Below are 17794 nucleotides of genomic sequence, written 5' to 3'. Positions count from 1 at the left end.
AGTTTATTCTGGTGATAAACTGCCTATTTAAATAAAGCCTTCAGCAGTGTAGTCTGGTAATTTAAATTAAGTCATTTACATAAAGAATTGGCCCAGGGTTTCATCAGATGGCTGCTGGTGAGCTGAAATGCATTCTTTCCCTCCAGCTGTATTAAAGTAGCCTTTTGATCCTTTCCTTTTTTAGCCTTTAAGCCAGAGCAGTTATCGCTTTGCAGAGTTAATCGAGAAAGGGAAGTTGGGGGACAAGAGGACCCTTCAAGGTTTAGCTTTAGTCTTAATTCTTACGGTTCTAATTACCTAATTAGAAGACTTTCAGATCTTAATGTTGATAAAAATGATTCCGTACAGGTTTTGTTAGAAAGAGAAAACACCCCACCAGTAGGCCAGCTTCGGTGCAGTTCTTTATTGGTGAATGATTACCAATAACTTATCTTGAAAGCAGTGTATGTCTGGAGTATCTGAATTCTACTCCAGCTCTTGGATAAGGAGGTTTCATTTACAAAGGGTGGACCCCGTGTCCTTCGGAGAGCAGAAGCTTCATGTCTGCTGTCTGTTGCCTAATCATCCTGGTTACGGGCTTGTACAGGCGGTGACATTTAAACTTAGAGAAGTGTCTGGTCTGTGTGAACGATTAATTTTTTTAAGCCCTTTGTCCTTTTATGGATGCATCAGAAAAAAAACTGATAAAAGTTCACCAAGGCTCTAATGTCAGGGTGCCTACAGACTGCTGCCGTGTCCTTGTCTGGAGATACCTCTCCGCTGAAACTTGATGGAAACCTTAAATATTTTTCATGGAAATATAATCTGGAATTGTGAAGCCCTTAGGACTAAATCTCAAAATTCTCTTGTCCTGTAAAACTGCATCAGCTATTCCAGCAGGAGATATGAATTGCAGTGGTGGTACGTGTGTCTGAAGGTGTACGGCGTGCTCAGGTCGGCGCGCTGGGTGCTCTGGGCTGTCAGCTAACCGGGCAGCGCGTGTCCTCCTTCGGAAACTGCAAGTGAGCACAGTGCTGCTGCGAAAGTTGGGGTTTATTCTGCTTGGCTGATGCTGACTCTGGCACTGCTGAGAAGCACAGGGTTTATCTGCAGGAATTGTTTTGGAGCCCTCAGATCCTGAAGCCAAGTGATTAAATGATGGTTGTCACAGCTGTAGTAAAAAAAAATTGAAAATAACTTCTGGTCTCTGAAAGTTCTGCCAAACACCAGCTTGTCCTCCAAAAATCTCATCATTCAATCTGACAGCTGCCACTTGACTTTTTGATGTTGTTTGGCAGTATTTAGAATAATTCCTAAGTGTATTGTTCCTTGCGATGTCTTGTGCAGGCTTTTGCCAGGAGACCATGTCCTGTGCCCCTTCTGTCAGCAGCTGTACAGAAAGGCCCTTGCTGGGCACCACAAGCAGGGGCTGTTCTTACCTGCAAATAACGTCATGTAACACGGCACTCCTGGTTACCGGGGCCTTGGTTTCAGGTGGGTAACGGTCTAGCTGAGGTCTTGGCGTGTTTTGCAGCAGAATGTAAGCTCAGGGCTTTGATATGAGGTGGGCTTTTTCCAGAGCTGGGTCTGGGTGTCGGTTCAGCAGGGGCTGGGGTCGCTTTGCTCAGCCTGCCTTGACTGAGTGGTTTGGGTGCTAAAAGAATTTGGGTTTGATGATCTTTGTGTATGACTGTACCTTATTTGTGGGAGCATCCCAGGCTTGCTGAGATAGTGGGATAGCTTGCTGCTGCCAATTCGCAGCAGCAAGCCAGCAGTGTAGTTAGTGCCTTCCACTCTGCTTGCTGGCTTTGCAAAGCTTTTCTGTGTCTGCCTCAATTTCCCCGCTTACCTGATGCGTGCCGTAGCGGTCTGTCGCCTCAACACTTGGGCTGACCTTTAGTATTTCACTTTGATTTACATAGCACCTCCGCTCAGTGAACTGTCCCTATCACAGGATGATATCCATAAAAATGACACTTCCTAGTCTTGAAAAAAGTCCCCAGGCCCACTGGCGACATGTGAAAAGGACACCCAGCAGGAAGAGAGGCCCATGTCTTGAAATATTCATCAATCATTTTCCTGGCACCAGGAAACCAATCAGCTCTTCTAAGGGGTAGCGCGTAATCAATCACACAGTGTGGGAAACGGGGATCGCTGGCCCTACCAAAAATGTTCCTGCGTCTTGACAGAGTAAAAGTGTTGTGTTTGTGCTTACTCACCAGCAGTACCTTACACCCTGGCTGTAAGGGGCTCAGCCTTTTGTAAAAGACGATCGGTGGAGTAATGGGTTTAACGTTGTGTACGCAAGCTAAGCTTGAACTAAAGATGTTGTTTCCAGCGATGAAGTTGAGCGATCTTTTGCTTTGAGATTTTTTCTTTGCGTTTCTGTATCTGATAGGTGAAGGTTTGTTCCCTGTTCCCAGACCTCCGGGTTTTATCAGCGGCAGGCACAGCAGCGTGCTGTTTTGTCTAGAGGATCAGAATTTTAAAATTTTGCACTTTCTTCATGAAACGGCTTAAGTTTGAAATAGTTGCAAACTGATACTGGGGAAGAAATACACCTCTGGATGCTTGTCCTCTTTTTGAATCTTTGACTTATTTTAAGAAAAATAGCGATATAGGTTGCCCAATAATAAATAAACAGTAGTTGTCAACATCTGTAGGATATTTGGTTGTAGAAAGTGTATAAGGGTTATTTGAATTCTTATTTTCTAGTAAAATACTTTAAATTGGAACAAGAGAGTTGTTTGTAACTTTGTTCTTTTTATGAAAAGCTCTGCAATAGCTGTTGCATAAGAAATGCCGTAGTATTCGTGGTAAAATGATTGGCAAGTGAATTGCTAGAATTCCTTCACCAGGAAAACATTTCTTGCGTGCCTGGTAGGAAACAGGCATTGCGCTGGTGGCCCGAGTGAGCTCTGGCTCGGGCTCGCTCTGCTGACGCCGGGTCCGAGCGGGGCTGGCGTGGCCGTGGGTGACCGCGGAGGCAGGGCTGGCCCAGGGTCGGGGGCTGCTCTCTGCGGCAGTGCCTGGGTAGTCGGAGGGTTCGGCACGACTTGGCTGCTGGTTCCAGTGTCTGTGTTCCTCTTCTACTGCAACAGCCACAGAAACCTGAAACTAATCTGGCGACTTCACAAAGCCAAGTAAGTGCTTGACTTCACAAATACACTCAGAAGGGCCAGTTCCTCCCTGGGGGTGAGAGGCCAAAGCCTCGGTGGCCAGAGCCCTTCGTGCACCCCCTCCATCGTGGGGCTTCACCTCCGGCTGGGAGAGCGCAGCCGGGCTGGTGGCTGCTGCTCCCCACAGCACGGCTGGAGGGTGGGCAGAGGCGTCCCGGGGTCCCCAGTGCCGGGAGACGGCCGAGCAGGAGCCCCAGCCTGGCTTTACCTGCGGGCAGCCCACCTCAGCAGGCACTGCCCGTGGGGCTGGGGGCACTGCCAGCCGCCTCTGGGCTGCTTCATGGAGAAGAGGAGTCGGACTGCAGCACCTCGTGTCAAACGTGAAGCGCATTTTCCTGGCTGTCTCCTGCAGAACACCTTTGGAACAACAGCGACTGTTCCAGCGCGCCCTGCGTCTGCCCAGAAGGAGCTTTTCTAACCCTCAGAACTTGAGGAGCGCTGCATCAGAAATACTCTTGACTTCTTTAATTTTGTCAGATCCCGGTGTTTAATACACGTCTCTAGGAGTCTCGGGGCGTGTGGAGGTAGCCGGCAGAGGTGAGCCAGCGAGCCCCGCCAGCGGAGTGCCACAGTGGTCGCGGGTGTGGAAAATGGCTTGTCTGCGATGCGTGTGTGCAGCAGTCAGTAGTGAAGAAGATTGCCAGCTGCTCTTAAACGCTGAAGACAAAATCCCCAAATCCCAAGTAGTAATTAGAAGCTTTGAAATGACCTTGAATCTAAAGCTGTCTTGAAGTCAATTTATGACTTTTCTCCGTTGCAAAAGAGGGTTAGGTGCAACGGTGCACTGTGCTGTCTGGTGAAAGGTTTCATGGCAGCCTTGGATGAGCAGCAAAGATCAGAAGTAATCAGAACGCGGTTGAGGTACAAAACGGCCATGCAGAATGGCTGCAAGTACGTGTGTCTCAGTAAAAAAAAAAAAAAGGTAAAATGGGCTATATATAGAAATAACCAGAGAATGAAACTGCATGCTCGCACCTAACTTCTTGGAAAATTTAATTTTTTTAGAGACTTACTGTAATGGGTTATCCTACTTAATGAGAAATCCAGCTGGATATTTAGTGTGTTTTTAAGAACAAACTCTTTTTGTAGTCAGCGAAGGTACAGAGCTATTTGTCGTTCTGTAAGTGTATAAGTGCAAAGAGCTTCAGCTCTAGAGCATCACTACTGCGGGCGGTTGCTCTGAGCAGGCGCTGTTCCAGCTCGGCAGATTTTGTTGTAGCTGGTGGTGTCTTTGAGGTTTTCTCTTAGTTCAGCGCTAGTCTGGTCTAAAATGATGTTGAAACATTCTTTCTCAGACTTTGAGGTATTGCTTTTTGGGTAGAGTTTTGGTTATCAGGAATTTTGAAACTTTTTCTTGTAGAAGTTGTGCTGTTGTCAGTAAGGAGGGTGATGCCCTGCAGCTCGAAGTGGTGATCTGCTGAAGGGTGAGCCATCGTGGGCGTACCTTTCTCCTGTGCCTAGGAGGTCTGTGTCCACTTCAGCAGCCGAAGCGTAAAACTGGCGGGTCTGCGTGAGCTCGGTTGCGTGCCGGCTGGAGGGGAGCTGGCGGAGCGTGCCGGCAGCGCCTGCCGCCGGGGCTCCCGCTCCAGAGCTCCAGGGCAGTGCGGGAGCCCTTTGCATCTTGCTCGGCCTGCTGGAGATCAGGTTGCACGGGGACTCGTTTGGCTTTGCTTGAGCAAGATGTTTCCAGGCTTGGACGCGGTTTGGGGTGGGGTGGGGGTGCATAGGCTCGTGCTTGGATGACAAGCTGTACCCCACACCGCTGGCCAAGCAGAACACGGCCATCTGTGAAAGGGGATGGGGTGAGCAATGGGGAGTGCCTATGTGGGAGCGTGCTTATGCTGACTTTTAGAGTGATTCATTTGTGGTCAACGTATGAGGCAAGAAAACTCACGAGCCTCTGGTTCCCAGGTACGAAGATGTCAAGTCTTGAGACAGTTGCCAGAGAAATAATACAAGGACAGACGCGGGCTGTGGTGGGCTCGTGCCTGGCTCCTGCCCGGCAGAGCCTCGCGAGGGAGCGCAGTCGTCCACCTCCTGGCACAGCCTTGGCAGGAGCTGGCCGAGCTGCTGGGCACTTATCTGCCAATTGGTTTCATGGACTTGTTTTGCTTTTTTATGAGTTTGGTGGAGACATCTGAACTGAAACTGTGCTGGCTGTCTGCAGCGACTTGTTCTGTTCCTCGTTTAAAGCTGAGAACACTGCCAAGAAGCAAAGCGTGACTGTATATTCTTGAGGGTGTCGGCAGTCGTCAGCTGCCAAGCCTGTGCCTTGTCCTGCCTCGGCTGGCTGGCCTGAAGCCTCAGGCTGACCCACGGTCGTGTCCCGTTGATGCCAGGCCTTGCAGAGGGAGCAGCCCTAAGGGTGGCACTGAGGGACACCGTCCCCAGCGCTGCTGTGCGGTGCGGACGCTGCTGTGGCGTTCACCTGCGCGGTGACAGGAACACAAGCCCATGACGGCTCTTACCACAGGGACTAAAAATTCAGCTGCAGCTTTAAAAGCATGCTAATGCTTGATGTGACTCTGAGCGGCTGAAGTGCCCTCTCCATGTGCTGTGCAGATGAGCATGCTGCGGGTCAGCTCGCTGGAAGGCTCGCGTGGATCCCCAGCAGATGCGGTGAAGTACCAAATCCCGTTCCTCACCCACACAAGACCAGCATCTGCCTGAATTGCCCCTCACATGAAATGTCACCTGACTTCTTTTAACTTGATTTGCTGCCTGCTGAAATCTCTGGCTTGCTGTAGTGCTTGCCTTGTGCTTTAGCAGGCCGCGGCTTTCCGGAGGGAGCGCGAGCGCCTTGTCACAAGGAGCAGCTCCTCGGCCTCAGTGATGACGACCTGTTGTCGAGCGGCTCGCTGAGGCAGCGTGCACGCTGCAGCTTCGGGCCTGGCTGCGAGCTCTGGCTGCGAGCCCGTGCTGTGGGGTGGCTGCCGCGGGCGAGGGGTGCTGGGGAGATGGGGCCGTGCGGGCTGTCCCGGGAGGCTGCGCCCCGGGAACTGCACTCTGCTCCGAGCAGCGGTGCTGAGCGAGTCGTGTGGGTGTGGGGAAGGGAAGGTGCTGGTGCACTTCACATCTCCAGCTGTTGGTGCAGTGGGAGGTGATTTACTGACCAGCTCATTCCTTTAAGCTGCATTTTTTGCTGCTGCTTAAAAAAAAAAAAAAGGTAAATAACAGCTACTGAATATTTACCCTGGTTGTGAAAAAAATGCATAAAATGCTGATCTGTGAACACTTCTGTTTGTTTGAAGCTGAATAGTCTATGGGTGAGCAGAGGAAAATAAATAGATTTCCCTTAGCAATGCATGTAACAATTACTTTAGAATTCTAAAACTTGTTACCATATATCTTAAAACCTGAGATTAAAAAAAGCAAAATTGTACACTGCCTTTTCATGGAAACCAGCAAAACATGAACTCTTGTATTTTTATAAAGTTAGGTTAAACCAGAATTAAAATTTAAGATTGCTCTTCAGAGCAACAGTGTAGACTAAATTTACTCCAGTGATTTTTCCCATTGAGAGGAATGGGAGCTTCCTTATTTAAAAATGCCGGTATTTTTCTTGTATTTAAGGTAATTTTCCACTACAAGTGGAGACAAATACCCACAAATATGCAAATGTTAGGAATGATGCTTCTATCCTGAAGACTGTTTTCTAGCTGTCAGTTTCTGATGTGCCTTTGAAGACACTTAGATGTGCTACCACAATTAAAAGCTAATAAGAGCTGCGGCATCCTGCAAAATGAGATTATAGCAGTAGGCAGATGGGGCTGGAATGAGCCCCAAAGAAAGGGAAGCGTTTCTGGCATCGCAAGCAGCAGGAGCTAATGCGGTTTGCAAACATGGAAGACAGTAGGCAGAGGGGTAGGTGGGGGGAAAGACTCAGATTTCCCTTGATTCTTGCCTGCTTGTAATCCCCACCCCTGGGAGGCCACATGCTTCGTGTGAGCTGTTCACTCCAGCAGCAGCCAGGGCGCGGGTGTTGGTGGGGCGGAGGGGGAAGCAGCCGATGGGGCTGGAAGGCGGCAGGTCGCTGAACTGATTGAGGCCTCTTGCTCAGGAAATAACGAGAGGAGAACGTTTGTAGCAGGGTGTAAAACTCCTGTATTGCGTAGCAGGCACTGCAGTCGCGGCAAGCCGGGACTGCCGCCGGGTCCGGGTGGCTGAAGCCGCAGCGTGTCGGCTGTTTCGCTGTCTGCTCTCCGGTGGGAGGTCCGGCTGTGCGCCGTCGACGGGCACTGTCTCGCTGCGGCATCGCTCCCGGCCTGAAGGCCGGCACTGGGCATCCCACGGGCCGGGAAGCTCGGGGCTGGTCCCTCTGCCTCTGACTGACAGGGTGTTTATTGTGGTCATTGGCGTGAGCCACAGAACACCTTCAGGTGGCTTTTAAGAAATTAGAACCTCACGAAAATGAAAGAGCGACGAGCACAGCTATACCCACACTGGCAAGTGTTAAGCTCGCTCATTTATTTGGTTGTCACGTGCTGTGCAGTGAGAGCTACGCCTCCGGTAACTGATTTATACAGTACAGAATATATCGCATTTCTAAAACATGTCACTGCCATGTGCTGAACCATCAGACTTGCAGGTTTAAATACAGAATGTCAACAGTAGCTTTTATAAAATAGTGAGCATATTTGCTGCAACCCAGCCATCTCATTTCATAACTGGGTGTTATAGTAATGTACCGTACCTAGGCAGCTGTAAAGCTTTCCCCTCTGCTGCTGTTTTAACGTTGACTGTACGTTCAGTGGCTGATTTGGATGATCCAGTCTTTCTGTGTACGTGTGGTAACAACGAGGAAACTTGTTTCGATGTGTAGTGCTTACCCCTATTTTTCACATTCTAGGATTCTGTCGAGATCCTCCCCCAGAGCATGATTCATCCATTAGTAAGTGCTAGTTGGTCTTCTCATCTCCAGGCTAGTGCAGCGAGCCAAGTCCTGGTAGGCACTGGCAGCGTGCAGCTGAAGTGCATTAGAGCTAGAAGCTGTAATATTATCTCCACTAATTAAAATTTGATGATAAATGCTGTTAAATTAATTAACCCTGAGGTTAGGGGAAAAAAGCTGTTTTCAGACTCCTCACATGTCTGTGCTGCTCTAGGATCCCAGTTTGTCAGTGCCATTCATGCACTGCTGCTGGGTTAAAAGGGCATGTCACCTGCTTTGTGGTGAAAAGGTCCGTTTAGAGTAGTGCTTCTAGCTTGATGCGTGGGTTGGCATCTAGAACCACTCACCTCTGGGAACGCTGGCTAATTTGCAACGTGATTTCTGGCATATTCTGTATGTGATAATGTGCTATTATTTGTGATGCGTATTAATCTGAGTTGATGTTAACTCTTAAAATATCAGTTGCATCTCTACTCTTTTATAATATCAGTTAGTTCTGTTTTTTAATGTAGGAAATTCTAGTGGACTGAATAGATGGGTTTTGCTATAGTAGTAGCCTTTTGCTGGCCAACGCTTTATCAGGGATCAAAAAGTAAATAAAGATTTCCACAGATTTACAGAACGATTACATAATTGATCTTTCAATATTGGAGTAGTCTGGGCTGCCTGGCAGGCAATATCCTGTTCAACCAAAATGTTCTCCAGGTACAGAAGATGCAAGACTTCATGTCTAGGGACACAGCCAGCATGCCTGTGGCATGGGGCACGGCACGCTGAGCAGCACGGGCTGTGAGCAGTTAAGTGCCTGTTGTTGCAAGGCAGCAGCAGAAAGCACCGGTGTGGTCCTTTGGAAAGTGAGAGCAGGTCTCTTGCGTGTAGTGCCTGCCTAACACTGACAGTGCAGCTTTGGGATGTGGATACAGTAATGGTGCATAAAACCCTGATGCTGATATCTTAAAATACTGGGAATTGCCCAAAAAGATTGAGGCAGCCTGACAGTCTTGGTTTATTCAGCTCATCAAAAAGATTGAGAGTAATTACACTGCAGATTTACAGCTGCAGAGAGAGTATCTTGGGTTGTAAGGGGTTCCTAAAGAGAAGGCCCAGTATAAATATTCAGACTGCAAACTGAAACTATGAATTCAAATTAAAAATACAATTTCAAGTGAATATAATTTTTACTATTGGTTGTAACTTCATTTTGTAGGCTTTTTATCCTCAAGTCAGGATAAGAGTGCCTTTTAAAAACAGACGAGCCTTGTGAAGGAGGGAGATGCTGTATTCCGAGATCCTCATTTGTCTGACAATTGAATGAACGTGGGCTGCGGCACTGCTCATCTGCCTCAACCCTCCAAAGCCCGGCTTCGTTGGGAATTGGCTGGTATTTCAGAACATGTAGTTTTGGTTCTGAATAAAATGCTTTGAAAGTGAAAGGAAATGTCACCAAAAACTGTAAAACACTTCAGTATTGATCTGTGGAAAGATGAACAAGAATCTCAATTTCCAGGCAAAGAAACGAGCTGTTTTAGTGAGATGGGTTTTTAGGCTGGCTTGTTGTTGTTTCAGTCCCCTTGGAGTGCCCCGTGCACCTCGCGGAGCAATTCTGATGGCTTGTGCCAAGTGGCTGAACGTTACTTTTCGTTGAGGACATGCCTGGAGGCTTTCTTCATCATAATTTTTCTAAAAAGCGAAGTTTTCCCTTTCTGTAGCCTCAAAGCCTAAAATAAGATGCAAAATGTGTATGAGCCCCCTTTAGAGGAGTGAGTGGGCTGTGGCGGAGAGCAGCCCTGATGAGCTGTGCTGTCACCAAGGGGTGGCTCTGAGGGCCCTTCCACCCGCAGCGCCCCGTTGCACAGACCAAGAGCCCACGAAATCTGGGGAGCTTTCGAGAGGGGCCCTGCGCTCTGTTCCAGAAAACGCAGCCGGCTTCTGGGAATCTAGCCCATAACGTATGTGGTAAAGCCGATACCACAGCAACATGCGTCTCCTTTCTGCTTTGATTTTTGTGTCTCGGGAGGCATCTCAGGAATCCTGTGACTTTTGATGGCGTCAATAAATCAGATACCACGCTGACAGGATTTTACTGGAATGCAAACAGGCATTTAAAATAACAATGTCTGTATAGTGTTTATGGAGAAATACAGTGCAGGTATAGCTGTTTAAGCACATAAACCATTAAAACTCCTGTGAATATTTCCTTTCAGTTACGTTGGTAAGCAGGAACTGATTGTTTTCCATGTTAGTGAAAATAATTAAAAATATTTATCATGAGATTACTTTCTTTCCCACTCCTCTTCCCAAACAGCATGTGTTTTCAGTGTTGAGGTGAGACAAGAAGCTCTACCCAATGTAGGGGAAAGGGGAGGAATGTCTCTGTATAGTAAAATTTAGCTGATAAGGGGTAATGACTCACCTTTAACTTGCCTCTGCTGAGCAGTAGCTGGTCTGGGACCTGCAGGCTGGTCAGCCTCATCTCAGTCCCTGGGAAGAGTATGGAGCAAATCTGCCTGAAAGATGTTTCCAGGCCCTTGGAGGACAGGAAGGTAACTGGGCACATTCACTGTGGGTTTGCCAAGGGGAGTTGATGCCTGACCAGCCTCATTCCTTCTGTGATGAAGTGACTGGATCCGTGAACGAGGAGAAAGCAATGTTGTCATTCACCTTAACCTTAAGCGAGGCTTTTGACACAGTCTCCCCTATCGTCCCTGTAGCCAAACTGGGCTACAAGGCAAAAATGTAGGTGAAAAACGAACTGTGCTATCTGGTTCAAAGGGTAGCAGTCAAGAGTTCAAATACTAACGGGTGGGTAGTTATTGTGTGGTTGTCCTTGGGAGCCAATATTACTGGGGCCAGTGCTCTTCAGCAATTCCATTCACCGTCTGGATGATGGGATGGAGTACACCAATCAGACTTGCAGGTGACACCAGATTGATGCTTTGGAGGGCACAGCTGCTGTTCAGAAGTACCTTGGTAACCTGAAGGAAAGGGTTGATTGGAACTTAAACAGAGACGAATGTCAAGTCCTGCATCTGGAATGTCATAACCCCACGCAGCAGTGCAGGCTGGGGAGCAGCTCTGCAGGGGGCACCCAGGCTCCTGGAGAACCTCGTGACCGAGTCCGCAGGGTGTGCTTATGGTGATGACAGCTCCTGGTGTGCTGGCTTGTGGATAGCTGGGAGGTTGGGGAAAGCACTTACTCTCCTCGGTGGGACATGGCAGTCACATCTGGAATGCTCTGCAGTTCTGGGCCTCCCAGCAGAAGATAGGGAGGACTGAAGTAAGCCTGCTGGGGGGCTGCTGGGATGGCTGGGGGCTGGAAGGCATGACAAACGTGGACAGACTGAGGGAACTGCATTTGTTTAGCCTGGAGAAGAGGAGGCTAAGTGAGGATTAGCTCGCAGTCTTCCAGGTCTTTATAAGTGGCTATGGGAAGAAATGGAGCCAGACTCTTCAAAGGTCTGTGGCAAAAGGCCAGTGCAATGGTCATGAGCTGCAATAGAGGAAATGCCTACTGAGTATTTGGGGGGGAGAATAAAAACTTAGTGGAAGTGATGCAGCACTGGAACAGGTGTCCAGAGAGGCCGTGGAGTCTTCATCCGTGGAGACTTTCAAAGCTGGAGTGAACAGACCACCGACCAAGCCGATCCAACCTTGAAGCTAGGTCTGCTTCCAGTGCAAGGGTCAAGTAGATGAGCTCCAGAGATGCCTTCTAACCTGAATTATTCAATGATAACAGAAGTATAATTCTACTGAAGGGTCTGAAGGAGAGTGTACCATCTCTTACCTGGAAGTTCTGATGCCTCACTTTCAGCTTTGGGAGGGAGAAGTCTATAATCCTATGCTACATTATCTGCATTTTTTCCAAGCTCAGAATTCCTTGTTTTAGCATGCATACTTCAGAAAGCCTTTACTAAAATGCTAACCAACTTACTGAGATCTTACTATGCAAATGTCCTGTTTGCAACCCCACAAGCACCACTGCATTTTTACATGACAGATCCAGGTGTGTGATTGATCTTCAGCAGGCTAGCAGCTGGTCAGAAGCAGTGGGAGGTGATGCAACTCGCTGAATCAGCATCTTCTGCTTATTCTGATCTTGGGTATCCCTGCGTTTGTCCAGGGGGCCATGTTTTGCGTACCATACTCTTCCTGTATGTAAGGTGACAACCTTTGGGGAGGGGGTACCAAAACTCATGCACTGATCTCTTCAAAGTCCAATGCTATGTCACAGGTTCAGGCTAAGTTCATTTCTAGGAGTAGCCCATATACCCCTTCAATTAGCATAAACAGGGACAAGGGCAGTCAAAGGTCAAGAGGAGTTCAAAATAGCATAACCTCTTCTTGCTAGTGTTCCCAAATGTTCCTAATACTGCGAAGTTCTCCGGGCTGTCTTTGCCATCGTGTTTACTATACAGTTGTAAAAGTCAAAGAACAAGGCCTGGCTTGATACAAGGAAGTTAGAAGTTGAGTGGTTGAGAATAGGTAGCATTGCTGCTTAAAACAGGAGAAATAATTGATTTATGTTATGGTGGCCAATTAGGCTGTAAAGTGAAAAACTCTTAAAGAAACCCCATGGCTTCAAGGGAGCTTTTTGCTCTGATTTCTGCTCAGCAAATAGGGGTACCCCAATAAAGGTCGTCAGCTCCATGAGCTAAATTATTAATTCCTTTCATGCTACTCCAGGCTTGTAAACAGTGTATAATACAAGAAAACAATTGGCACTGTTCACTTACTGGGCAGAGGAGAGGTCAGAGGGTAAATAGTTGTATTGGCAGCAGCTGTTCTTCATAGCTGAGCAGACTTTTGTCCTTTTCAGCTTTTTGGAAACTGGTTTGCTCTAAATCTTAGCGGGTTGTTAATCCATATCTCCTCTCTTAGTTGAATTGTTTTAGGAGCTTAATGTGTTGCGTGTAATTATGAAGATGAAAAGGTCTGGAGGGGGGGGTGAGGGGTTATGGATAAGAGAACAAAACCGGCATTGCCATGTTTCATAAAGGGCTGTTTGAAACTTTTTTAACATTGATTTGCATGAATGAGAGAAATCTGTTCAAGGCAAGTTGTAGGATAAGTACTTGCACTTCTATATACTTCATTAAAAAATCTGAAGTACAATTTTGATATTGATAGGTTATAAATACCCATCTGCCAGCAGCACAAGAACAGCAATGTTGAGGCGTTCCTGTCCTGCGACACTGGCCTGGCTGTGTTCCAGTCTGTGAGCCCTTGGCCAGCTGCTGGGCATCGCTTGGCTTGCAGCAGCACTTGGCAGGACACTGAGGCTGCTCTAACTTCAAACTTGGACAACCAGACAGCTGTGACCACAGTGCGTTAGCCTTGGTCAACATATTAGTAATGAAAATACATCATTTGAAGCGTGAACTGAAATTATCCTTTCCGAGTACAGCTAGGAAATACGGTTACACTTCTGTTGTTTATAGCCTTTAACATGGCATTAAACTGAACAATCTGAAACTACAGGACTGAAAATTTACACTGGCTCTCTCTAAATGCTTACCATGCAGAATTTCTCTGCAGGAGGCACGTGCGTTATTTGGCTGCTCTTTGAATGATACTTGATAAACTATTCCAGATGTGTGCAGGTGTAGCTTACTACCCTGGGTGACTGTTGCTCACACAGTCGCTTCTCAAGTGGTCCGGACGGCTGCTGCCCGCACGGAGCCTGCTCCTTGCCATCTGGCTGGCTTGGCGGGCAGCTGACCTCTGTCCAGGAGCAGCAGGTAACCTTTAAATGGCCATCTGCTGATCTGTTCCGTCCACCTCTCAGAGCCGAGCTGTGCTCAATCCTGGTATCTACACAGGCTGAATCTTGCCACTCTCAGAAGAAGAGTGACTTTAATACTGCACTTACTTTTCAGGCTATTTTGGTTATATGTGAAAGCATATGTAGGTTTAGATAGGAAAAAATACAAAACTTTCCAGGTATTTGAAATTGCTATAGAGCATATAGAGAATCTTTTTTTTACTTATGAAAATGTGTATAGTGTATAACTTGCTAGCTCTTTTGAAGGGTTATCCATTCCCACATCAGGGAGATTATAGTAATAAGGTGGAAAATAGGAAGTTCCAAATCAATTTTTTTCTGTAAGCAGATCAGAGATCTGAAAAATGTCCCGTGGAGTGTCAGAAATGCTGCAGTCCAGCACGTCGCATGCAGCTGTCTGAACACTGGGCAAGAACTGCAAGAAGAGCCAAGTGAGATTGTAAATGTTTAGATGTTCTGGGCAGTAAATGTCTTGATAATTGAGTGGGGAATAGGACAGGAATAATCCAGGGCACCTCTGAACAAAACTCTCCTTGGGCTGGTCGCTGGCATTTAGCGTGTTAAACGGGAGCTGCTGGCTTTGTGTAGCAACAGCGAGTGGCTCCGAGGCCGGGCGCCTGCTAGGTGTGGCAGGAGGATTCGGTTAACGTAAGCGTGTGCTGTGCCTGCTCTTCACATTCGGTAAAAATGGTCTGCTCAAGTGTTTACATTTGTTTGTGGTTTGTCTAATTAGAGCAGAACTTTGCACTTTCCAGTGTAAACAGTGGCCTTCAGGGAACTGCCTGCTGCCGAACAAATGGGAATGGTAAGAATGTGAAACGCAGGATCTGGACCAACGGCAAAGCCTGCCTACGGGCTAACGTTACGCTTCTGGGACTGTGTTCTGTGGGTAGGAATGTCAGCTTGCAGTATGCATTTATGGGGTCGTAAAGCTAAACGAGAATTGTATAATCTGTAATTATGTGGTATCTACCAGCATTAGGAGGATGGAGATGGAAGCTGACTTGTTTGACTTGGGCATTTGTGGCGATGTGCTCAGAGTGAATGCGGCTCTTCGGGAGAGAGACCAAGCCCCAGAGAATGTCTCTGTTTCATCTACTCTCAGGTTAAAGCTGACCCCGTTACTGGGAGATGGTTCTTTCCTGGTTTGGGTCCCACAGAGGTGGACCCTTCCCAAAATGCAGAGGGCATCTGGCATTTGGGTCAGATCGGTGCTGATTTGGGGGTTTTTCACTGGCAAAACACAGGCAGGTAGTTCTGTTTCTTCTTTCTGCTGTTAGAAAACAAAGCTTTTGGAGTGTCTGTATTTAGAAGTCCTTGTTTCTGATCCTGGTTCAGATCAAATGCCAGCATTCTGCATGCTTTTGGAAGGGGATTTCTCTCTGTCAGGAATCTTCTGAAGGCGCACTGGACACGGATGGGAGATCGTAGCGTCCTTCATTCCACAGTAATGCTCCACTTACAGGCTGATACTGTATGCAGTGTGAAGCTGATACTCAGGGTTTCTTTGCGCTGGAAATTGTTCTGAATTGCTGTTCTCAAACCATCACAAGCTACAGGCTACCGGTACGACTGCTTGGGAAAGTGTATCTGCAGATAATGTGTATGAGAGAACTATCTGAAAAGAAGAAAGGACAACTTTGTTAAAATAACCGCTTCTCAAAGCGGCTTCCTTGGATGATCAAAGATACGCATATTCAATGTAAATGTCAATGAAAGTTTTCAAAATTAGAGACTTCTTGGTGACATGCACATCACAGCTTTTTCTTTTTCACTTTCCCATTAGCTGCAGATGTGGAGCAGATGAGTTCCTCTTCTCCTGTCCTTCCCATGAACTCCACGGGCAGTAAGTACCCCTTTTCTTGCCACATGCGATGAGGTGGAATTTCTCATTCTGAGATAATCCAAAGAGATGAATTCATGCTTCATGGTAGAGACTTGGAGAAGTTTTACAGCTAATGCGTACTCGTGGAGGGGCAGATTCCCGTATCTGGCAGTTGATCAGGGCTTTCTCACAAAAGTAGCACAGAGCAGGTCTGTCTGTCACTATTTACAGCACCAGAGCTGTACCAGGGAAAGCTGTAGTAGTGCCTGTATGTTACAGTGGTAAAACACCAGAGGTGCTGGTAAATCATGTTGACAGAAAAGTGGCTCTCAAGTGTATCAGCATTATACTTGGAAATCTATAGCCTGGGATTTCTCATGAAACAAAGCAGTTCCTAAAATCTTCTTCAATTTCACTGTAATTCTGGACCTGTAACTTCTTGAGACTTTGAAAATCTGAGCTGCTGGGCACCTAAAAAACATGAATTCCGAATTCTTTCTTCGTACCCCATCTAGTGGTATTTGTGTCCAGGACTGAGTGCACTTTCTCGGTGATGTGCCAGCAGATGGCAACAAGGCCTTGCTGCACTTGCGAAGCTGCAGGCAGAGATTCAGACCAGTTGTGCTCGTAAAGGAGGGATGAGCTCGGTGCAAACTTCCCATTTAAAGCAACTTTTCATGTCATTTTTTGGAAAGTCTCTTGATTTTTCAAATGTGGCAGGCTGTTAACTGACAGCTCATTTACAAACAATGCTCAGACCTGCTAACAGCCGTCCAGAGTTGGGACGCTGTCCTTGCCACCCATGTCACTCTGCTGGTGGACTCGCACGTCCTTATAGTGGAGAGCTTTGTGGCTTTGGAGAACTGTGGTTCCTCTGCCATGGGAATATATGGTTCCCTCCTTTATGGTGAGAACAGTTGTGTGGAGTGAATGTGTAACAGGCTGAGTTGCAAATGTGTGCAGTTACTTGATTAATAAACCACACTTATGTGCATCTAGCTAGATTTTCATGTAGTTGGTCAGCTTTATATGGAAACGGATAATTTCAGGCGCTATAGAATAATTTAAGTTGCCATTTAGACCCAAGTATAGCTTATGAAAACGTTGGTTAACATTCTGTTGAACCTTTGTAGCCTGGCATACCTTAGATTTATTGCATTCAAGCCTCATGCATTGAAAGATATTAAAACTCAATTTTCCACCGTATTCTCAATCAGGATGGATCTGCCAAATACTAAAAGTAAGGCTGTCTAATGTGAATTGAATGACTTTTTCCGTTAGATAATTGTATATTATTGCTAGTTGAATTTGTCTAGCTACAGCTTTCACATCTGTGTTATCTTTTGCTCCACTGAAAAATGCTTGTCAAACTTCTGTTCCCTATGAAGATATTTATATAAACTTTCGATAAACTAAATAAACTGAGCTCCTTGAGTTCTTTTGATGTCTTCCTGTCTTTGATCAACCCTTCAGTGCTGGTGGGCAGGCCGAGCTGCAGCAGCTGGGGCGTGGGCGTACTGGTGGGCTGCTGGGGTCCTGCCAGCTGGGCGAGGGCCGGCTGGGCAGCAATGCCCCGACAGCGCGGCAGCGAGCTCGGCTGTTGCTGGCCTGCCAGAGCCTCCGGCTGCTGATAGATGAGCCCTGGCAATTCCTGAGACCCCTCCAGCCCCAGCTGTCCCACTCCCGTAGCAGTGGCAGCGCTGAATGCGCTGGTGCTGGGCGTCATCCTGGTGCTGGGTTTGGCTAACGGTGGGGCAGGCGGCTCGGCGGGCGGCGGTCCCTGGTAGGGAGCAAACAGCTGGTGCCAGAAACATCTAAAACTTCCCAAGCATGGATTGTGAAAAATCCTGAACATCTCTGCTAACCTGTCTTCCCCTAGTAATCTTTTTCCCTTGCTGTCTCATTACCAACTGTGATTAAAGCAAAAAACTTGAGGATTTTCACAAGAGTAGAAAACCGAATTCTTAGGCTTGTTTGTGCATCAAGAGCATCTGAGCTCTGTGGAGCATCTGCTTAAGCCTTCTGCTTGTCATGGGTTAGCAAGCAGGGGGTGGCTGTGAACTACCTTTACTGTAGTTTTTCCTGTTTGTCCAAAATGACTTAGAGTCATTGCAGTGAATTTTCACTTTTCCTTGCAG

At 47.3% G+C, this 17794-nt stretch overlaps 1 protein-coding gene across 2 annotated transcripts in view; it reads left to right on the top strand.

Annotated features, from left to right (window-relative positions):
• The window catches only part of NR6A1 (nuclear receptor subfamily 6 group A member 1), a 91201-nt gene that overhangs the window by 2746 nt on the left and 70661 nt on the right, over positions 1–17794 (top strand). For both annotated transcript variants that reach the window (XM_075439573.1, XM_075439572.1), the window contains exon 2: positions 15618–15677. In XM_075439573.1, the coding sequence (XP_075295688.1) occupies positions 15618–15677 (60 nt within the window). The remainder of the gene's footprint in view (positions 1–15617; positions 15678–17794) is intronic.

Source organism: Opisthocomus hoazin, chromosome 19 (genome assembly GCF_030867145.1).
Source record: "Opisthocomus hoazin isolate bOpiHoa1 chromosome 19, bOpiHoa1.hap1, whole genome shotgun sequence".
Taxonomy (NCBI): domain Eukaryota; kingdom Metazoa; phylum Chordata; class Aves; order Opisthocomiformes; family Opisthocomidae; genus Opisthocomus; species Opisthocomus hoazin.
This window is presented reverse-complemented; position numbering and strand designations above follow the sequence as displayed.